The sequence below is a fragment of the Rhipicephalus microplus genome, chromosome 3 (genome assembly GCF_043290135.1).
Source record: "Rhipicephalus microplus isolate Deutch F79 chromosome 3, USDA_Rmic, whole genome shotgun sequence".
Classification (NCBI taxonomy): domain Eukaryota; kingdom Metazoa; phylum Arthropoda; class Arachnida; order Ixodida; family Ixodidae; genus Rhipicephalus; species Rhipicephalus microplus.
The window spans coordinates 5,401,872-5,425,605 of NC_134702.1; the positions used below are offsets into that span (position 1 = coordinate 5,401,872).

Here is a 23,734-nt window from a genome sequence, read left to right on the forward strand (position 1 = left end):
GATCTTAAATTACTGCAACATGTTTTTCTATATGTACTTTTTGCTTACTGCTGCTTTAAAAGGAGGCGAAATTGAAATATTTTGAGATTCATGACCTATTTTTTACCACTATAGGATGAGCTTTTGTTTTTATTTTATAACTACTGGATAAGTATCCTCATCTCATAGCTAGAACTCAATAGCATAATATAGCAAGTATTTCGTAAACATTAATGTAATGTAAATTTTCCAGATTCAAGTTCTTCAGAACAATTCGACTCTCTGGTGACATCAGTGTGCAAACAATTTGAAGTGAATAGAGAAGCGCTGAAGGTTACTAAATATTTGCCTCAAAATTGCATAATACAATTTTTGTATATTAGCATAACGTTTTAGGAGAACCACGTGGGCCAACAGTACTGCAAAACTGCTGCTAATTTTCCCTTCAAAGCAATCTAAGGTGGCTAAAAAGGCACTATTTTCATATCCTGCCTTAAGTTTTCTCTCACTAAATTGTGTGTGCACAAGATTTGCATCCACTTCAATGTAGGTTTCACGTCTGCGTTGTGTTCAAGTATCCGCTGTTGCTGAACAATTAAAAGGTGTATTTTGTCACATCTGAACATGGTGTTAGAAAGCTATAGGTGCAAAAGTGAGTAGTCACAGCTATTCCTTACATTCATTGTTTATTGCGCATGCTAAAGAATCCGGGAAGTAGATATAATGGTAATCATAGCCATATGCACGGGAGGGGGGGGGGGGGATTAGTGTGATGACCTTTTGCCTCCCCTTCCTTCAAGAGCAACCATGCGCATGCTTGGAGTGTTAATTTGGTTTTTACAGCTTCCAGTAAGCTACTAAAGACATGTTGCTGTACAGAGAAAGAATGAGCAAGTAGTAAACAGAAGGTGGGCTGGCGTTTGTATCGTTTTGACTGCATCCCTTCAGAACTACGTGGTCGCCATCCATGATTGTGTTTTCGGGGCCCAGGAGCTTCTTTTCGAATCTGAACGTAGGCAACAGACGTTCCTTCGGAACTAAACGGATGTGACAATGATGCCTTTAGTGACCATTGTTTGATTGACAATCGACTCTGCACGCAGTAGCTTCATTTTTAATGCTGGACAATTTACCGGCAATTTCACATGCCAGCATGCTGTCGCATGCAGTTCGTACGCTGGCATAAAACTCACCTGCTGCTTTGTGATGGACGAGTGATGAAATGCCCATCATTTTTTGTGACAAAAAAAAAAATGATCCCAACATGCACAAAATCGTGTTACTGGAGGCAGTACGTTATAAAGGATGGGTTCGCAGGTTATTGTGGCCTACTACACGATGGTCTTGAGAGACAGACATATTTGAACAAAGTGCCCCATGATGAAAGTTTGTTGAAAATGTGTACAGTGTGGTATCGTCCAGCTATGTTTGAAGCCATACTCCAGTCATGGTTTACCTGACTGATTATATGTGGCATGTCGTCAATAATTAAATCTTTTTAATAAATCGACACTAAAAAGAAAATTTTATCTCCCATTAGTAAACCACAGTTCACCATTATTGAAAGCATCACTGTTACAGTGAGAAGGCAGTTCATAATCCGGTATACATGCAAGAAAAAAATAGATGTAGCAGCTCCACCTTGAGGTTCCCCTAGCAGCTTGGTGCAATATCGCAGATTTTTGCGGCATTTGTAGGGCCTAGCTACTTGTTTATTCACAGAAATTGCTTACCGTGTGTTTGACCTTATTTTTCCCTTCTAATTAATTTACGATGGCAAAATTAATCACAACAGCTTTTAAAGGATGGCTTAACGTCTTAACCGATGTAATGTTTCACTTCAATGTCCTTGTGTCCTTGAATGTGGATCTTGGTACAATGGTGGTGTACATACTATTACAGCATTTGCTTAACTTGGACTGACTTGATTGATGTCACTGAGGACCTTTATTTACTGCTTTCCAGGTGCTCCGTGTGCGACATTTTGTTGAGCAACTGGTATTTTGAGAAGGATGGGATGCTGTTCTGCAAGAGTGACTACCTGTACAACTACGGCGAAGTGTGCCAGAACTGCTCGGAGATTATTACTGGCCCAGTCATGGTAAGCGGGATGAGTACCATTCGAAGAGACGTTTCATGAAATCGGCTGCTCTTAGTTGTACTTTCAAGCTTTTTTTTTAACATGGTTGATTTCACACCAAAGTAAACTTGCGTACTATGAAGGGCTAAGTCATCTTTTGTGCTGTGCTTTACTACTGCCTCATCAAACCCTTTGTAACGCTGTCAAATGCCTCTGCCACAAGATGACTTGTCGGATGAAATATTTCTTACATCCCACTTATATTGTGAACATTATAGGATGCAGCTTTGTATTGATGTAACCTGTATAATGAATTTATTTCAGACTTATTATAAACAAATGTTTATGATTTTTAGGTGTAAGCATTTCACGTCATGGTTTGGTCATGGTATTCTGACATTACCGGGCTACCTTAAGAAAATAGCTGTGGTAGTATGGTTTAAGGCACTGCAAGCTTCTGTGAGTCTTAATTTGTATGCAAATTTTTTTAGGTTGCAGGGGACCATAAATTTCATCCCGAATGCTTCTGCTGTGCAAGCTGTCATGCATTTATTGGGGATGGAGATGCATACGCCTTAGTAGAGCGTTCCAAGCTTTATTGGTAAGTGGAAAAAAAAAAAGCAGTATTGTTTTATGGCCTATGTGCCAGTTACAAGTTCTCATTAATATTATGTCTTTCAAGTTAGCGAATATTAAACCTTGTAAGAGCACCACTTGTTCAGAATATTCTGGCCCACAAGCAAAACATGTTTCTGCAGCTGTTGTGCATAAATGAGTGCTTGCCAAGTGTTTTGCGAAAAATGGAAGAAGCCATGCTTCCCATATCTAGTGTTCACATTGTTGGGGAGGAGTAGAGTGGACTCTTTAAATTGGGCTTTGAGAGACCAGGGAAATGTATTCTGCTTTTCCGGGTTACATTTTACTGATTGGTGGAGCTTTCTTGAAGAGGCAACTACTTGTTTTAAAGGTAAACATACTTGACAGAGAAATGTCACTCTGATTGGGTAAAATTACTAAGAATTATTGCTCTTCAGCCAAGTTTGGTTTTAAGGCCCCGCCACGGTGGTCTAGTGACTAAGGTACTCGGCTGCTGACACGCAGGTCGCGGGATCGAATTCCGGCTGCAGCGGCTGCATTTCCGATGGAGGCGCAAATGTAGGCCCTTGTGGTCAGATTTGAGTGCATGTTAAAGAACACCAAGTGGTCAAAATTTCCGGAGCCCTCCACTACGGCGTCTCTCGTAATCATATGGTGGTTTTGGGATGTTAAACCCCACGTATCAATCAAGTTTGGTTTTAAGTAGGCTTGTGCAAATAGTGAATTTCAGGTTATAAGCAAATTTGAAATGAATAGTGATTTTGGTCAAGTAGTTTCTAATTAAATTCAAATAGTATACATATCTCATATTATGAAGAAAAATTGGCATATTTGTCATGTTTTATCTTACCTACATATTTTTTTTAATTGAAGCAAGGCATGTGCAAATGCCATTTTTTTTTTTTTTGCTTCAAAGGAAGTGGAGACGACTTGTAATGGCAGCTGGATCTGAGTTTTGGTAGAATGAAAGTGATACCCCTCAAATTATATGAAGTTTTTAAAATTTGTAATACATGGAGCTTATAAGTTGGTATAATAAGCGTGCAACCTATAGAATGAATCGATGAGAGGGTCTTTGCAATAGTATTGAAAGTTGGGCTAGTTGGTATGTATGTATTTTTGATTACAGCGTTAAAAGCGACGAAGGCAGTTTGATTCCTTTCTGTTTTCCGTCTTTGTAGTTTTCACGCTATAACCAAAAAAGGCAATATCTTCTTTTAACCTTGAACTGGGGCTTGGCGGCAGTGCAAATTTTTCTTGAATAGCTGAATATACAGTTACATAAATGCATTCACGGCTTAGCACCCCTCCACTGCAGCAAAATGACCTCTACATAAGGTTACATGCGGGCTAATATAGATCTATTTATTTGTTTTGAATACTTGAAAGTTTTCAATAATTTAAATTCATTTTGAAGCGAGTTCAAATACTGCAATATTTATTCGTATATTCGAAGCATTTAGGTATTCGCACAAGCCAAGTTTTTCAGTTTGCGATTTCAAAGACTGGCTTTACATTTTAAGACCCGTTTGGTCTCTTTTTCAGGAGGTGAATGTCCCGCCGGTCCTGAAGCTAGTGCTTTTTAGTGGTTGTCTCCCTCCCCTCTGTCATTCTGCCCGACACTCTTGTCAGTGCACCGTCTTCTCCATTGGTTCTGGAGGCTGTCTACATACATGCTTGGCAGGGTCCCCATCGAGTGGTTAATGTTTCCAGTTGTTGCTTGTATATGCCAGGTACTGTCTTTTGGTGCGGGTACCTCACGTTTCTATGACTCAAGGCTGCGTCGAAGTTGATGCGATGGTCTGGTTTTTCGCTGTGTTTTGTTCTGCATTGAAGTTACTTACGCCGCTTCGGTGTGTATGTACCCTTATTATCTGCTCACCGATGTAAGCAACGTGGCAGTAAGTGCAGGGAATCTTTCTTTTGTTGGCCGGTGTTCAGGGCAGAAAAAGGATCAGCCAAAAGTTGATGCAGGATTGTGTGCCACCCATATGGTACCTTCCTTCCCCAACATACACCAGTTGCTCGGATGTTTCTCTGGATACTTGGGACCGGGATGCAGTAGGGTTGCTTGAAAGAGGCTTTATTGTTGGTGGCATCCTTTGCAGAAATGAATGAAAAGGGGAATTGCTCAAGTCGACCCGTCAAAGTCGTACACAGTGGGTGAAGTACCTTGTGTACTGCTTCTTCTTCTCTGGTTTGCTTTGCTTTTGGAGCTGCAGATGGTCTTTGCACAGGTAAAGGGTGTTGTGACAGACAATGCTTTATGGGTGGTGAAATGGTTAGAGCGGAACTTTAGATGTCGACGAGTGTGTTAATCTTTAGTAAACAAAAAGGCTTAAGGGGAGATGCGAGTCGAAAAATCACGTTTTTAGCGAAATTTCTCGTATTTCTGATTTTTATTGCATTGTAATCTTCAAACCTTCCTCTTTCATCTGTGAAAATTTCAAAACTAAGTTCGAACCGCAAAATGCAAAAAAATGTGTATGAAGGCATCGCGGTGGCTCAAAATTTCGTGAATTTGCGCCGATATTGGCCATCTTTGACTGCACGCTGCTCCCCGTCGCAGTGCCGCCCGCCATCGCGATCGGTCGGGAAAGTTGCGTCCGGCCTGCTTCTTACAGCTCCGAGGACCGCCAGTTTCGTACGTGGGCAAAAAAAAATTAAAAACGAGGCCTTTTTATCACGTGGTTTGAGCGGTTTGAAACGCGCGGCACCCTAAGCCGCATCGCCATTGGCTACTGAGTCATTGTCAGCTGTGTTGGTGGCGGCCATCGGCATTTGGTCCGTCTGCTTTTCTGCGCGTCTACGCATATTTCCGCGATGACAAGCCCGAAAAAGTACGTGAGACCGCAGAAGTTTCGAACGAAGCACAAGTTCAAGGGAAGGCGGCGTAAAGTGCCCCGAACGACGGTGACGAACGAGAACGCGCCTACGTGTGCTAGGCCTGATGGCGGCATCGACGAGTGTGCGAGCGACAGTGGCTGCGATGAAGGGATTGACGCTGCGCTTTCTTTCGTCAGTGCTTCAGGAAAGAAGCTCGGCTTCTTCGAAAAAGACGAAAGACAGCGCGATGAGGTTTGTGCAACGACAGTTTTGTGCGACACCCTCTTGCTGACGGCACTTGTGGCAGGTGCGGCATGCCCTGCTTGCGGTATTCAAAAACTTGCGTTCGGGAGCCGGCAGAAAAGCGCAAGGGACTTTCATCGCTCCTCGAACTTCATTGCGAAAACAGCGAATGCTCAGCGACTGTTCTTTCGTGCTCCTATACGTCACTGCGTGTTACGACGGACGGCAGCAGCCGAGTGAGCCAACAGTACGACAGTGGGAGCTTCCGATATAGTTTCGCTGTAAATGTGAAGGCGGTGGTGGCTGCACGCGCTGTCGGCATTGGGCATGAGCAATTGTCGAGATTTTTCTCCATTATTGGACTCCCAAAGCCAATGCACCACCGAGAATTTTTTTCGATAGCAAAGAAGGTGCACACCGCTGCCATGGCAGCTGTGAGTGAAAACTTGCGCCGATCCAGAGAGTTGACGAAAGAAGTAGCAGGCGAAACTGATGTGGCTGTTATGTTCGACGGCACTTGGCAGAAGAGGGGCCACAAAAGTCACAACGGGATTGGCGCAGTTATCTCCTTAGATACTGGCCTCTGCTTAGACTTCGAGGTCATATCAAATTACTGCCTGACATGCAGTAGGCACAAGGATATGGGCCCAGACGAGGAAGTGGGGCAGGCATTCCATGGCCCGGTCTGTGAAAAAAATGCAGACTGTTCCTCCCATGCCATGGAAACGGAGGCTGCAATGCACATTTGGCAGAGAACATTGACTTATGACACCCCACTGCATTTCATGACATTCTTGAGTGACGGTGACAGCAAAGCATATAGTGCAGTTGCAGAGTCAAAAGTCTATGGTGCTGTCAATATAAAAAAAGAAGACTGCACTAATCATGTGGCCAAGAGACTTGGCACCGCGCTACGGAAGCTGCATGTGCCATTATCACGAGGGCAGAAAATGAAAGAGCCAGCCATTCAGAAGCTCCAAACATACTATCAGATTGCCATAACAAGCAACAGGGGGAGTGTACGGGATATGTACACTGCAGTATGGGCTTCGTACTTCCACTCATGCTCTACTGACAATGCTGGCAGCCACAAGATTTGCCCTGCAGGAACAGAGTCGTGGTGCAAACATCAACGCGCTGAAGCACTTGGTGAACCTGCACCACGCCACACACCTCTCCTGACGAAAGCACAGGGATTGGCTGTTTTGCCCATTTATAAGCGGCTAACGGATGAGAAGCTCCTTGCTCGATGCATCAAAGGGAAAACCCAGAACGCATCGGAATCCCTGAACAGCAAAATTTGGCTACTTTGCCCCAAGACTAAGTTTGTCTCCCGAGCGGTTGTCGAGACTGCCGCAGCTATGGCGATCCTGTGGTTCAACAAGGGTCATGCTACTTTCGAGCACATCCTGGAAGAGCTCAACATACTGCCATCTAGAGGTCTAGTTACTTTCAGTGATTCCCGCGATGCGAGGCGCATCAAGAGAATGTCCGAGCGTCTGACAGCAGAAGCAAGGGCCCACCGTCGTCGTGGAGTGAAAAGGGCACGGCTAGAAGAGAGTGCTCGCAAGGACCGTAAGGGCACAACCTATGCTGCAGGACAGTTCTAGTAACTTGCACTGCTTTTCAAAGTTCTGTTGAACATTATGGCCAAAGATTATGCATTTCTAACAACTCTGTGATAAAAAAAAAGGTTTCAAACTTTTAAATGCGTTTTTCTCCTTTTGCAGTTTTGTGTGATCTGTGCTTCTTATACACGCTAGTTCGTATACTTAGAATTGTCATACCTCTATGAAATTTTGCACATAGCATGATGAAGGCCCATAGAGTGCAAGTATCTATTCAGATTGTCAGTGCTGCTTGATTATGTTTTTCAAAAATTACATAACATTGAAAGCCCTTGGCAACTAGAGCCATAGTAAATTTTTCTATTTTATTATTGTATTTCACCTTTTTACACACAAAATTTATATAGATTTTTGCACTCTGCAGTTCCAAAGGATCATAGTCAGCTATATCTGCATGCTTTATCGCAAATTTTTATAGGTCAGAATTGTTGCTTAACAATGGCCATAATTTTGCAGTATCTGACCTGCAGAAAGAAAACCAAGCAATCTACATGAAAATAAATGACATATTTGAAAAGAGGAGAAAAAACTCTATTTGCGTGCCAATTTGTGTTAAATTGATACTCTTATTAAAGAAAATCGTTTTTCGAGTAGCATCTCCCCTTAAACACCTTTCCCCCCCCACTTTTTCGCTTACTAGCATGTTGAGAAAAGAATGAACGTTGTTTTTTTCACATTCCACGGGGAATTGATTGCCAGCTCAATTGAATTTAGGTGTGCTTGGAGACTGTCTACATTGGGCTCCTAGGTCACTGAAAATAAATCATCCACTTATCTCAAGAACATTTTGGTAGTTCAGTGAACAGGTCCATGGCTTGTTTCTTGACATGTTCCAGCTTCAATTTCGTCACTGGGGCTTAAGTAATGGCACCCATCGTGCTTCCACAGACTTATTTGCAGAATTCACAAAAAAAAGAAATATGTAGCGTTGAGGTAAATCTGGGGCAGTCGGCGCAGCTTGATGGCTATATACTATTTTTTTGGTAGTATCGTACATTTAGTGTTCAAGATTAGGGGATGTCTTGAGGTTTGAAATTTGAGGTTTTCCTGTTGTTTGTCCTCGTTTTCATATTCCCCGTTAATCTAACATTCTAACATGTATCTTATACTGACAAACATGGCGGTGATTGCATTGCAGCCAGAGTGACACATTGTGATGATGCTCTTGTGATGCAGTGGGCCTTGCTACCGGCACCACATGCAGCCTCTCAGTCCACACAGTGTCCTGGCTGGGCCACACAGCATCCAACTGCTCGAGATTCCCGCGAGCAGGGGGACGCGCAGCATCAAGCTGGGCTCGCCTTGTCTTGGCCATCACGGGGTCCACATCACCGACCTGGATGTCAGCCCCGACCTCATGGCATTACACATTGGTGACAAGATCCTCGAAGTCAATGGCACACCTCTCAGCAGCCAGTCTCTGGAAGAGGTGAGCATTGTCACACCCACCCTTGAAGTACAACTAAAAAGCAAAATGATTTTTCACGCATTAGTAAAGTTCGATTTCACAATCTCAAAAAAAAAAAAAAAAAACTCTTACCGCGACATGACACTTGGTAAGCGAGAAAATGTGCAACAAGAAATTGTGGGTGGAGACGTCACCTTCAAATCTGCGCACCAAACACTATGACGTCATAAATTTTGAAAGCGTCTGCTGGGTCCTATGCAGCTTTTAGTGGATAAAACTGAAGTAAAATCTAATCTGTGGTTGCCGTAGACTTGGCATATGAAGTTTCAGAGAATTTCATTGAGCAAATGTTGTGAAAATACAAAGTAAGCAGTGTGGCATTTCACTCACGTCACTGTTGTCGTGCACATTGTTGCCTGGCTTTACTGCGCTAGTAGCAGCAGACCGAAAGTAGTGGGAGCCACAGCAGCAACAACGGCCATGGATCAATTTCTCTTTATTGGCTCCAAAATTGCAGACGCTTTTGTTTAAACTGCGCCCCGCTAGATGGCACCACCTGTCCCTTGTAACCACGCGAAAATTGAACTTTCGAACCAATCACACAATTCGGTGTAGTAATATCTGGCGTTTCTTTTTTCTACGAATCAAATAGAAACGAACAAGCAGCATGTTATTGCGTCTCTTGATGCACGGAAGGTTCTCTATTTAGTGCAGTTCGATCGATTGCAAGTGATTGATTGTAGGCGGTCCATCTAATGTCATCGGGATCATTTTGAAAATGTCCTACTAGCGGCACTTGTGTTCTTTTGCCTTTACCTTAATTTCATGGTAAGTAGGGCACTGTTGTTGATAATATTGTCGTTTTAGGTATCCCTTTAACAGCTGACCTTCTTAAATTAGTTGTTTACCTTGTAAAAGATGACATTGTGCAGAGCTTAAGGGATTTTTTTTTAAAGTGTGGAAATCTTTAATGAACAATGCTTATTTGTGCTGCGCTGAAAGCAAGACAATTTATAAACAGCTGTACTTGCTACAGCTAATGGCTACCATGTTTCGATGGCCAATGCACATTTGTAATTCTATAGCAGATGGGCCAGCCCTCACAACACTGTGTAGCGCAAGCTCATTAACCATGCTGGTTTCGTTTGCAAAGAATGTGAGTGTTAAACAAACGGTGGTCGTTGCATATCAACAGCACAGAGGTGAATCTTGCAGAGTGATGGCAGTCTTGTTTACACTCACCTTTCAAGTGCTATTCTAGTCGGCGCATAGCATTTCGATAGCGTAGCACTTCATTCAAGTATCAGATCAGGTTCTACAGTGCAGAGATGAATGATTCAGTGGGCCACAAGAGACAGCAGTCACAACCACGTAACGATAACACATCCACAACACACCGCTACACCAACGAGGGCTACCTTGACGATAAAACCACGCCGCACATTGATACAGCTTGAGCACAAGCACTCTTTATTTTTTTTGTTTGAGAACGGGGTGTACACATTTGCTTATATTTATGCTATATAAACAAAATATTACTTTGCCCCTGACGTAGTTGCCATAGTTTTCGCGAGTATTTCCACTAACTTAAACTGTTAACAGCTTATTTTTTTAGGTAACTATTTGCTAACGTACATGCTGACGATTCCTTCGAGGCCGCCACTGTGCCGGCAAGTTTCACCGGGAGTGAACGTTGCTCCGCATGGTCTAACAGTTCTTCCCTCTGTTTGCACACGGCACTCTCGTCTTCCAGTTAGTCCCTCCACGGACTAACTGTTGGTTGTAGGGACAAAATGCAGCACTTACTCCCATTTTGCTCTTTTCTTGCTCCTTTGCAGCTTAGAGTGTTTACACAGTTTTGCAAAGACTGTGTGGCGAGGCCGAGTTAACCAAATTTTCGAGTTCACGAGATCCGTATAAATGGGATTTTACTGCATAAAGTTTTGTGAAGCAACGTTGAATGTATCAAGGCCTAATTGTCGCCTACTTTTCATTGATGCCTTATTGTGTAATGGGCTTTTCCAGCTGAGAAATCCTTTGTTTTATTTATTGGTATTTAAGGTTTAACGTACCAAAACCACCATATGATTATGAGACACTCTTCTTTGTTTTCTTAAGTCAATGTAGTGGTACCAACAAATGGCGATAAGTAGGAGGCCCAGCGACTGCTGTTATCTCTGCTATGAGTATTCCCACCATATAACATGTTTGTATGGCAGCAAAGCTTTTATAAAGCACATCTGTTCTTGAGTACAAGAAAATTTCTGACCAGCTGTCCATATATCCACGCCTAGCTGACTTTTTCTCCTTGATTTGCACTATGCTTTTGATTAATGCCCCTGTCTCACAGTGTGTGTAGGAAAGTGTAGTTGCTTAGTCTACACAATTATTTGCAATTATGGTGTTTTGATACAAAGAATATATTGTCTTGCCTTGGTTCAACAATATTAGCTCCTGCTCAAGAGCTCATGAAATGCTATAAAAGACACCTTGTAATATCACCAGAGCTCCGATTTTCAGACTAAACATGCAGCCTATCATCGATGTTTGGGGTCGCTGTGAATTCACAGATCAATATATTTTTTCTGCAGGTTGAAGAGCTCATCAAGTCAACAAATAAAGTGCTGCATCTGACCATTGAGCATGATCCAAGCAGTGTCCCAAAGTGTCCTCTTCTCTGTCCTCCCAGAAGGAAAGCTTTGAGTGACAAGGAAAGGCGATACAAAAGAAAGGTTTGTAGTATCTCCATTGAAGTGCAGTGTTATGCCATGAAAACTGTCGTGTGCTCTGTCTACTTGGGAGCATAAATACTTGAGACTTCAGTTAATGGTACTGAAACAGTTCTGTATTTGAATTACAATTATCTAATCTCAAGTGTTCTTTCTTCACTGCAAAAATGCCCATGTTAACGGGCAATTTCGAGCTATCATCAACCATGGAGTAAATGTGGCAGGTTAGACACAGAAAACTAATCAGAATTGGAGGATATATGGGAACATCATATCCTCAACCATTGGGAATCAGTCTTAGGATTCATATAGGCTGTGCTGATGGCCATGCAGAACTATAGTCTCCAGGATCTCGGCTAACTTCTACCAAGACTGTTTACTACTTTCACTGATTGCTATAGTGGATGCTCACATTGAGGCAAAAGAAAGTGCAAACTGAATTCTGTCAGCTTATACCCCTGTCACAAGTGGCAACTTAAGTGCACTATGAGCGAGTTTACTTACGCTCACGAAGTGTCATTTTGGCGGCTCGCTGCTACACGAGAAAGCCAAGTTTACTTTGGAAATGAGGGCAATGACGATTGACGAATTTGTAGCGTTTTAATGATATAAAATGTAATTGTTCACATAAATATGGTTAGGAGTGTGATCGGTCCCAACAAACAACGAGGCTGCCTTCTGGTTTACGAACAACACTCTATCAAAACATAAAAAACAAGTGCACACACGCACGAAATAAACATAGGAAACGCAGAAAACAGAGAGAGCTAACTAGAAAAAGTTTCGGAAGAGCAAAGCGTTCTTGCTGCAGTGTATCTCAACGGATGGAGGCTTAAACTTGGAACAGTCGGACACACCAGGCGACACGAAGAGATGGGGATGGTTTCAAAGTGGTTGGCGACGGCTTCTAAAGAGTTCGAAAACGCCTTGTATGTGGCGGTGAGGAACGTCTTGCTGCAGGGAAATGTCGGAGGCGGAGGAACTCAGCGGCCACGTGAAGCTTGCAGCCTTAACTCTTGGACCGCGTCATGGAACGTCGATGCTCTGGTCCGGTCTCCTGACTGCCTCGGAACGCCCAGTTTCGTCTGATCTTCACTCTTTTTCTTCTCTCTTCTCCTCACGAGCTCGCAGTGTTGATGCATTCTCGCACAAGCACTGGAGTCCTCGTCATCGTCCTTTTTTTTTTTTTTCTTCTATCAAATCACAGAGCACTGCGGATCTTTGCGCGCACATCACAAGCACCACATATATTTATTTTTGCACCTTTGTCTCATCGTCGGACCATGTTTTCTAGGTGAAAGTAGCACCAGTGGCACATGCCATCGTAAATGACTAGAAAATGACTCGCCTACACATGTGCAAGCGTGCCTGGGAGTAAACATCGCGACTGATGCAGCCATTGCACAGCATGTGCTGCTGCATCCCCCAAGTAGGCGTGGCCGCAAACATCCTGAGGGTGAGAGTAGCGAAGGTTTTTTTTTATCACTTGTTTTGATGCATAGTAGTATTCTTTATAACAAAAACAAAAGGTAGTATGATGCACCGCTTTAGGCAACAGTGTACTTCTGTACAAGCCTCTGGTACTGAGGCTACACATTTCGTTGCAGCGAAGTGAGCTTATTGCCAACTGGTGTACTTTGCATCGAGTGACACTAAACTTTCTCGTGTGACAGCACGCCAATGACACTCTCGGCAAAGTGTACTCGCTCAAAGCGCACTTGTATGTTGCCACGTGTGACAGGGGTATTAGTATCAATCATCTATGTGGGAAAATGTCATCATTTGCGGTGCAATATGATGTGTTATTATGCCAAAGTAAGTGCAATTTCATTCCCTTTAAAATCTTCATAGAGGTTCATTAAGGAGTATTTAGAACCTAATTGCAATTTATTGTCTTGCCAAGAAATGCATTTTAATGAAAATAATTTTAAATCTCCATCCACTAAATACCAAGTACATTGCTCATGAATTGAAATGTGATAATTTAGGGCTGAGTTGGTACAAATACACTAAAGCCTCAATAGAACAAACACAGATATAATGAAATATCGTTTATAATGAAGGAAATGAAAAATTATGTTGCTATAGATACAGTATTAGGAATAACCACAACAGTCGACATCCGATTTTTCGAACCCTCAAGAGACCGGGAAAACGTCCTGAAAATCGGGCAGTATTTTTCACTGAAACAGAGGGTCGCGGCACGAGTACAAGGTTTTCATTACAATTCAGCAAATGCATTATTTAGGTGGCTCTGAAAAGAGTCAAAAGAAAGGAAGATAAAAAGATTCAATGGGGCAGACGTTTCCTCATTTGTAAACAATTAGGCTTGCCGGCACAAAAAAAGAAAAAGTCACTTATTTTTGTTTACACGACGTTCCACTTGCCCGTAACGATGTCTGCCTCAATTTCATTTAACGTCACGCTGTCGCTGTACACCGATAACAGTGTCAGTGCTCGCGTCAACTGCGAGCTCGTTGGCTGTGTAGGTGCGGCCTCTTTGATCTCGATGTTGGAGTTATCAGAATCCTCCGTATCTTCACCAATTACTTCATCATCGGATAATTCTGCACACAGCTCGAGGTGTTTGTCAGCATCAGCGAAGCCCTCAAAGGTTATACTGGCCGGAATCGGAACACTGCTAACATTCAGATCGTCGAAGGTTTTGTCCGTGGGTGGAAGTTCGTTGCACATGTTGTCCACTCCGGGCGAAACGGCTGTCTCGGCATCCAGTTTAAAGTTCGCGTGGCGTAAACAGTTTCGGAGGGCCTGTTGTGTAATCGCCTTCCACGAGTCTGCAAGCATGCAGATGGCAAACCAAAGGTCAACGGCGTAGCTTTTGCCACTGTCGTAGCACAGGCTGCACAGCACCATGCAGCCTAAGCTACGGCCAGAGGCTACAGGTGGCAACAGAATGGCGTGCACTAGATTGCGGCATTTTCAGATTCGAGGATTTAGCAGCCACGGCGCGGTGGGTTCGAGGGTCCAAAACAACCAAAATGGCTGCATCGATAGGTAAAAAAGTTCAGAGAATCGCATAGCGAAAGCTATAAACGCCCATAATTGCGGACTTTTCAATACATTGACTCTACGAGGAATTTTACAGTGCCACAGATTTGTCCAGGAAATCTGGCATGTCCAGAATTTCGGGCGTCTTAGAAATCAGACGTCGAATGTGTAACGAATTTGTGGATAGAATGAACTTATTTTTTTGTAAGATACAATTTTGTTATAATGAGGTTTGAGCGTACATTTGTTTTCACCACCTTCAGTTGGTGTCTTATTGGCATACTTTGTACTTGAAAGCTTACTACAGCATGGCCAGTATTATCTTTTGTGGCCAGATATGTAGCAAAGTGAGAGTATCTTCAGCATGCATCTCATCATACTAAAGGTTTTGTTAGTTGTTTCCGTCTCTATTTAAGGTGGTAAAGCTAGACTGCTTATGCTGCTTCACTGGAGGAAATGATTTGTTGTAAGATAAATAAAATTGTGTGTTTAAATACAATCATAATTTTCATAGTCATTTAATCAACATCAACTTCTATTAGGTTTTCATCTTGAAAATGGATGACTGCGCATGGCCTTCTGTGGAGCTCAGTGCAGCAGTTCTAGTGTAGATTACATTGTTGAGCAACACTGGCCTTTCCCAGTGGCGTGCTTAGCTGTTCTCAAGCACTGATGTGCCCTCACTTTTGCATTTGTCTCTCCCTGCTATGGTGGCATGCTGCTCTGCCCATCGAACCTGAGCATAGCTTCCAACATTAAACTGGTGCAGTCTGTCACCTCCAGCTCCTCCATGGCAGGTCATTGTAATAGATAGAACTATTCAATCATACAAGTTCTGGAACTCTCCATGGGCTCCATGTTTCAAGATACAAACACGCCAATGGGCCAATATCTCAAAGCTCTGTGAATTGTGGCTCTACCTCTAGGCAGAAAATAAACCAATAAGTGGCATTTTTGCGTGTTGGCATTGCACATTTCCAAGCAATGCCGCAGTGATGAAGCGAGAGGTGTGTTTACACATGAAGTTTACATTTTCAGACTGCTTTCACGTGTCATGTTTGCTATAATTCATAAATTTGCCTGTGGATGTGTCTGGATTTCTAAATGGAGTTGTGCCTAAATGGATGTGTCTGGATTTCTAAATGGAGTGTCTTGATTTAAGAACTGTCTACAGTCGAGCCCAGATATAACTGCGCCACTTTCGGCTAAAACGAACGATACCTGCATGACAGTGTAAATATGCATTATTTCAATGGTACAAAATCGCACTTATGACGAACAATGGTACAGAATCGCACTACCAGTCGGTTACAGCTAACCAAGTTGGCTTCTGACGACTTTCCGGGACACCACTTTTGACCACCGATAAGACATCGACGAAGTGCCTGTAACGCCTACCCTGCTTCTGCATCTCTTTAATTGTCGCTCTTCCTGACCACCTGACCATCTTTTGTTACGCACCCTTCTGTCCTTGAGGAACTCTGAGGAAGGGCTTTGTCGAGGTGGACAGGCAAGTGGGCGAATTCAGCCTAGTGAAGGAAAGAGCGAAATGAAGAAACGTGCGTAACTTCACTAGCGTTCGTTGTAGCCTCGTGCCTTCAGTGTCTTGTCGCAGCTTCTCAGATGCTTTTGCACAACCATATGGTCACAAATCTTATGTTTCATAAACCTGAAGTACCGAGAGTGCCCACTGGCAAGACCCACAATTTCTATCTATTGAGCCTACATGCATAGGTACGACTGCCCTGTAGACAATCTCAGCCTTTTAGAAGATGTTCTAAAACTTGTGCTCCCAGGTGATCATTCAGCTCAAGCCATTGTGCCTTAAGACCTTGACCAGATTTTCTCCTGCTTCTTTGTTCATAGCTTCTGTACCAACTTTCACCACTTGCAAACCGCTTTCTGTTCTGACATCCAAGTGTTGTCCGGACGCATTGTGTACTCTACTGTCATTAACTTGAAGCTAGTGCTGGGACTTAGCTGCGACTGCCTAGACACCGTGGTTGGGAACAAGTGTTGTCATGCTTGTGAGCTCACTACAAGAAGCTTTATAGACTCTGCACCAGTTGGCAACTTTTGGGGTCTCTATAATTGGCCCACCAAAGGGGGGATTTCAAGAGTTGTAGCCCCCCCCTCCCCCCCATAACTGGGAACAGTCCTTGTCACTGAGAATCTCTGACTTACATGTTCAACGGCCTTGTTTTGACTTCATTTCAATCAAACAGCTGGCTTGAGGTCGAATATTCCTCATGTATTCTAAAAAAAATGTGTTGTACTTACTCATCTACTCCTAAAATGAAAGATTCCCATCTGCATGCACTGTAACTTCACGTTCTCTTCTAGTGAAGCAGCTTTGTAAAAAAAAAAAAATGCTTTCCTGGGTTGCCAGTCTCACCATTCTTACTTGATTATTGGTGGAAGTCTAAAAGGGGCTGTGTGCAGTTACAATGCCCGCATGACCTTGTCTCAGGCTTCAATGCATCGTGCATGCGACTCCAAAATGTATTATGTCTAGCAGTTTAGCCAGCTATGGATGAAGTGCTACATACATTTAAGTTCAGAACAAGAGTTCGCAGTGTTTACCGTTTACAACGTTATCCAGTTCCCACGGGAAAATCTATTGCCCTGACTTGCACCTATGCAAACACTTGGTTCACTTGGAGGCTTCTGATTCAATTAGGAATTGGGGTGCCTAAATGCTACTAAAGCGTCTGCTTCACGTGGCTTGATTAACGGCTTCAGAACGCGATGACAAAGTTGTGCAGTTGACATATTATGCTCCTGTTGCCTTAAATGTGCATCTCTTTTCCAATTATACGTCATAAAAGTAATTTTATAAAAATAAGTGTTTTTATGTTCATTCAGTTGCTTAAATTACTATGTTATCTCTTCTTTCCTGGTTTGACTTTTGTTGGATCTCGTATCCTTTACAGCGATGATAATTGGCATCTTGAAAAACTTCTTTATGATAGGAATACTTAGCCCATTTTTATGCTTGCAGGATGAAGGCGTCATGGGCTCGAGTGGCACGAGGTCACGCCAGCTGAAGAGGTCCAGTGGTGGCAGGGAGCGCTCCTCGTCTCTTCCCCGTCTACTAGTCAGGTGGTCTATCTTGTTGACAACTGAAAAACCCTTAAAACAGCCTTAAGCGGTAGTGAAGAAATAATGTGCAACAGCAAGAAATTGACAAAGGGAGCGAATGGAACCATGTGCTTGGTTCAACAAACTAGAAATATAGTTGAGCAGTGTGCAGGACTGGGAACGTTGATGACAGTTTTTTTGCAAGAAAGCAGTTGACTGGACATTTCCATTCGCTCTCTTTCACCACTTGTGTTGATTCACTCTCTGTGTTCGCTGTGGCATCATTTTATGTGTGTAAGCATTTTTATGCCAACTCGATGAGAAAACAGCTCTCCGTCATGTCGTACTTTCATTGCTTCATAAAACAAAATGAACTTTTGGGGCTTGGCGTGTTAAAAACCCATGCGCTATGCTATCTGTGTGCTATGCACTCGTGCTTGTAGAACACAAAGATATCTGAACCATATTAATGTGTTGCACCACGATGCAAAACAAAAGTAGAAAGATTTTCTATGAAGGCTTCATTATTTTCATGGCAGTAAAATAAAATTTTATATAAGAAAAATTTAGACTTTACGAAAATTTAATGCCAAACCAAGTATTCCAGCTTTCGCTTTCAGTGCCAAACTCTCGTTTTGCTGGTCACCTTTCGTGGGACTGTTTCAGGTGCTGATGAAGGATTCTGTGCCAGTGCTGCCCAGAAACAATGTTCTCGGGAGGGATACAATGTACAGTAAAACTGTACACTTGTGCATTTTTTTAACGGCGAGTTATCTACTAGCCTGGTCACACCTTGCTACTTTGTATTCTTCTTGGTCATTGGCATACGGGGGGGGGGGGGGGAGCCGAGGGAAACGGCAATGGCGCTGCACTGGACATGGGCACCTCGTTGTGCTTTTTCTACTGTTGTTGTTGTTGGGGCAAGTAGCAGTAGTGTATGACACACCTTTCACATTTATTGCACCTTGTGGCTTCTTCCAGGAAGCTTTTCTCTGGGGACTTCTTTTCTTAAATAAATTTTGAGTACTCCACTTTTTTTGGGATAGTCAATTTAAGTAAACAGCATAGATTGCTATTCCTGCAACAATGGTTGCCTGTTTTTGCACTAAATCTATTTTTTCACTTACTCGGTGACCGAGGCGTGCACTTGTTACTGAGAGGTTGATTGCAATAACAATGATTGCAATAACAATAATAATATATTTTCACATCACATTTTAAAAACAAGAGCTTTTGCTAGACAAAGATCTCTGTAGAGATTGTGTAATCATTACAGGAAATGCACGTACCAATTATCGTGCCCAAGTCCAGTTCTTACTCTTCAGTACCAAGAAATGTTCTGCACGTGCAAATAAAGGTCATGTTCTAGGAGATATTTCTGTGCTTTTCAGTGATTCATCTGCGTGTGGCAGCCAGCCATCTTTAGACCTCAGTCGAACCAAGTCGTTCCGTGTTGAGCCAAAGAATCAGAGGATTTTCCGGGCGTCTGACCTGGTCCAAGGGAAGCTCTTGGGAAAGGGCTTTTTTGGCCAAGTGTACCTGGTAAGCTGTGCAAGCATATTCAGCAGTATCCTTGGTTCGAATGCAGTTAGTGCAATGTTACAATGTCCGTCAGCCTTTTGTGTTTTGAGCTAATGTTGAGCAGCAAATATATTTACGATCAATATGTTGTACCACACAATGCATGCCTCCGTGATCTTTGTTTGCTGTGTAAGCTGTGCTGAGCGAAAAATGCTGCACTGCCAACATAGCCTGCGTTAATGTGTTCGGAACCAGGTGACCCACCGAGAGACGGGTGAGGTGATGGTTGTCAAAGAGTTGCACCGGTTGGATGAGGAGGCCCAGCGAAACTTCCTCAAGGAGGTGGCTGTGCTGCGTTCCCTGCACCATGAAAATGTGCTGCGCTTCATTGGTGTGCTGTATCGAGACAAGCGGCTGCACCTGGTCACCGAGTACGTCAGTGGGGGATCCTTGCGCAGCCTGCTTCATGACTCGAGTGAACCCCTACCCTGGCTGCAGAGGTTGCGTTTGGCCAGGGACATTGCGGCAGGAATGGTGAGAAAAATGCTTTGCCACCTTTTTTTTTTTTAAGTTTGCCAGATTCGTCACGAAAAATCTGGTATTTTTTGCTCACGAAATGTTCGCACATCAAGCTCTGCACTGCAATTACTGGCCATTTTCATTAGCACTGATGGTGTAGACCATGTAGCTGTTACTGCAATAGCAATTACAGTCAGCTGCTAATTTTTTGGACATGGCTGAAAATTGGAGCTTTTTGACAGAACCTCTGCAAGCCAGAAATATATAGAGTGGGTGTATAAGAACATCTGAAATTTCTCCAAAAAATCTCGCTGATGGGTAATAAGGAATTCTGTTCAGTGAGAAAGAAAGAAGTGATGCCTGTTTGCTAAAGGATATAGTGATCCCGACCTCATCAAAGTGATAGTATGCTGAAGTGAAACATCTACATTGAAGCTTGCTATCACAAACCCAAGGAAACGTCAGATGTTCAAATAAAATGTCAGCCAATTTATTTGGCATTCTGCTCATTTACATATGAACTTACGGTCATCTGCTCATTGGGCTGTGTATTTATTTCTTAACATAATCATGATGGAAAATAATGGAAGTCCTATCGATCACCACAATAGCTTACATATCGGTCTGCCAGGAGCAAAAATAAGGTCCAAATGTGGACAGTGGCTTCATTGTAGGACAGTAAAGTCCTCCAGTCAAGTTTCGTCCTTAATTAAACATCCTTTTTTATGTCCATACGGGTATAGAAACTAGTTCTTGTCTTTGTTTCAGTGCTATCTTCACTCCATGAACATCATTCACAGAGACCTGAATTCTCATAACTGCCTGGTCAAAGAGGTGAGTTGAAAACATGGCCATCTCGTTTCTTGCTAAAACTATGATTTATTAAACATGTATCTCGGAGCAGGGGCAGCCAGACATAATGCAATAAGCAGCAAAGGAAAGCAGTGGCGGCAGCATGCAGCACGAACAGAATGACTACAATTACTCGAGTGGTGTACTTTATATTCAGTTTGCCGACTATGTTAAGCTATCCTCAACTTGAAGTTACAAACCATATCTTCGGGTTACACAAGGCATACTGCTGTCATGCCCAGGCAGTCTTAAATTATTGGTGCCCCATTCAACTTACCTGACAGTTAAAAAGCTCAAGTAAAGTCTGTGCAAGGTCTTCATTAACAGTTTGCTTTATTCATGTAGAATATCTCAGGACATTTGCCAGCTATAAATAAGAACATCTGGAAACTTGTCCTTATAGGGTGAAATTTTTTGGCTGTGCTCCCAGCATAAATTTTTTATTGCATATTTTAAGATCTTAAGAGTCACCTATTTAGAAGAAGATTACCTTTTTTTCATGAATGACTGGGGCTAAAATATTTGGCATAGGTGTCAATGCATTGCCTGTTCTTCAACAGTAAATGTTTTTATGAGAATGAAACATGTTATAAATAAAGAAAATGCTCATTGGAATAAATATGTTTCACCAAGATTTTGTATGTAGAAGTGCTATGGCATCATTTGTATAGACCAGTGCATCTCTGAAACAGCTAAAATTGCACCACTGTAGACAATAAGTGAGCTGGAATCGAGCGGTTCTCCTTTGGGAGAGCAGAAACCAGAAGAGTCTTTGCGAGCAAAACAAACTGCCCACAAGGCAATACCAAATATCACTGTGCCTGTGCATGGTGTGCAGATGTGAAAGTGAAAGCTATTGTGGAAAGTGGAAGCAAAATATCTTTCCAGGTGCAGCAGCACTGTCTGGGGAAAAAAAAAAAAAGACTGAAGCGTGCCACAATTTTCAGATGAGCAAACTTGCATAGCATTGACCATTTGGAACTTGCTTACAGCAGTCCAAATGTGCATCGTCGATTCTCAAGGGTAAAAAAATTTCTTACTTTCTGCGTAGACACTATAAAGCCAGCTTATTGTAACCTCATTACAAGAAACTAATAACGAGGAATATTTTGGTCCTTTGTAAAAGAAGTACATAGAATCCAGATTGGTGATATTACCTTTAAGTAAGTGACAAGAAATTGTAAGGCTTACATTATTCCCTTCAAAATGCCACCCGCTGGAATCTTGTGCACACGTGCCATGCGAAGGCTAACTTCGCACAACCTTGTGGTTGTTCAGTTAGGAATTTTTTTTTTGTTTCTACATAACGGTGGCTCCAGCCGCGCGCCCCGCATGGAACGTGTGATCGCGTCCTTATCAAGTGCACTTCGAGTTTCCTGTCGAGAAAAACGTCATCGTTATCGAATTTACTCCCTCGTTTGCAAATTTAAAAGCAATTTAACTTTCCGGCACAAGCTTTCGCCTTTGCTGCCACTATGCGGACTTGCATAAGCTCGACTGACTTTTGCTGCCATTGATTTTTCAACCGCGAACCTAAACATAATACCACACGCGTTATTCTTGGATCATTGTTTGATTGTGATGTTTTTCACGCCCAATCTTCATGCTCTATTGCACAAACTTCCCACGACATGCCGAACGTAGGCTAGGCCTAACCAGGATTGGTTGCTTTTCGGTAGCGGTCACGGCCGGCCGAAGTTGCGTTTTTTTATATGGAACCAATCTAACTCTTTGCGGTGGCTCTAGCTGAAGGAAATGGGGCATGGGTGGTGCTTTTAGCTCTCGAATGGTGGTTCGCGATTCAATTTAAATGTTTTCGGATATGGGGTGGAAGCCTGTGAAATGAAAAATTGTCATCATTCAGCGCACAAAATTTCGGTTGTGATAGCGCGTATAATCTAGACAGCCTGAAACACAATCGGTAAATTTCCGCGATGGCAATTGCTTTTCGTAGTTTTTTTTTCCACTTTCATTTTGTTGGTAACATGGGTCTTCTGATGCTAATATTTGGAAATTTAAATGCTTGTAAGCTCACCGCATCGCATACATCGATTCTCGTAGACTCGAGGCTCCATGCTCAGCACTTTTTGCGCTAGTGTAGCCTATAAAGAGGGTTGTTTCAGCTGTAGTGTGGATATTCGTGACATCAGCAACTTACGCTATTAGCGGTCTATGCTGTAGTCTGAATTTCCGGAAATTTCATTCCGCATAATACGCACACCCCAAACTTGGCACCAGATTTCCTGAAAAAAAAAAAAAAAAAGTCCACTTATTTTGCGAGTAAATATGGTATTACTCAGGAAAGAATTTGCTTTAAAAAAAACAAAGCAGCATTTTGTGGTGTTTTGTCATGACCCAAAATAACTAAAAAATTTTGGTCAGGTGTGCCCTAGTAATGAAAGAGCGGAGTGGAACAGTTAGTGTTTCCCTCTTTTTTATTCTCCTCCTCACCTTCAGTGGCCTTTCCCATCTCTTGCTTTACTCTACCCAGTGGCTCGATTTAAAGATAAAAAAAAGGTGCAGCCTGTTGTGTTGTACTGAAACACACTGGTAAAAGTGACAATGGTGTGATGAGAGTTGTGTACACATGGAGCTAGTCGATGTGCAGTATGTACGTTAGTACAAAAGAGACAGAAAATCGACGGTGTTGACTTGCGTGCGATGCTGTATCTCACCACATATGAGCATGCCAAGGAGCTTTTGCGTTTCATGGTATCTTTAAACGATGTGAGAAAGACGTCAACCTCTGCCTCCAGAAATTTAAGTATGACACTAAAAGAAGATGAAAGTTCAAACGATAAAGTGAGATATCATTGCTTTTGAAGAAAATAATGCGGCTGATGACATTATTGCCAATAATATTTTCAGGAAAACCTGCAGTACAGAGCACTTTTGTTTCTTTTTTTTTTTAACTACCTTGGTTTTGACCCGTGTTGTGCGGTAGACGGTAAACCTAACTAGAGGGCTACCGTCATTTTCGGGCATGCAATAGCCTTCTTCATCGAGCGTCTATGCTATACAAGACTATGCTGTACTCTGCTCCTTTCCTTTATCCTTGTCCTCAATGTCTTTTACTACTATTTGCTACATCACACTATACTAGGCTATGCTCTCTCGTTTTGCTTCTTTTTTATTACTCTAGTTCTTTGTATCATTGTCTCTCTGTATTTCGTTCTTTCACTGTCTTTTTCCTCAATCTCTCGCCTGTGGCAACCCAGTTATATGGTTCCCATGAGCGCTTCATCTGCCAAAGCTACAAAGC

At 42.6% G+C, this 23,734-nt stretch overlaps 1 protein-coding gene across 5 annotated transcripts in view; it reads left to right on the forward strand.

The window, feature by feature from the left end:
• The window catches only part of LOC119183645 (LIM domain kinase 1), a 95,534-nt gene that overhangs the window by 1,308 nt on the left and 70,492 nt on the right, over window positions 1-23,734 (forward strand). For all 5 annotated transcript variants that reach the window (XM_075888788.1, XM_075888790.1, XM_075888792.1 and 2 more), the window contains exons 2-9: window positions 1,945-2,080; window positions 2,551-2,660; window positions 8,530-8,782; window positions 11,353-11,493; window positions 17,501-17,601; window positions 18,972-19,122; window positions 19,357-19,635; window positions 20,389-20,454. In XM_075888788.1, the coding sequence (XP_075744903.1) occupies window positions 1,997-2,080; window positions 2,551-2,660; window positions 8,530-8,782; window positions 11,353-11,493; window positions 17,501-17,601; window positions 18,972-19,122; window positions 19,357-19,635; window positions 20,389-20,454 (1,185 nt within the window). In that variant the 5' untranslated portion in view covers window positions 1,945-1,996. The remainder of the gene's footprint in view (window positions 1-1,944; window positions 2,081-2,550; window positions 2,661-8,529; window positions 8,783-11,352; window positions 11,494-17,500; window positions 17,602-18,971; window positions 19,123-19,356; window positions 19,636-20,388; window positions 20,455-23,734) is intronic.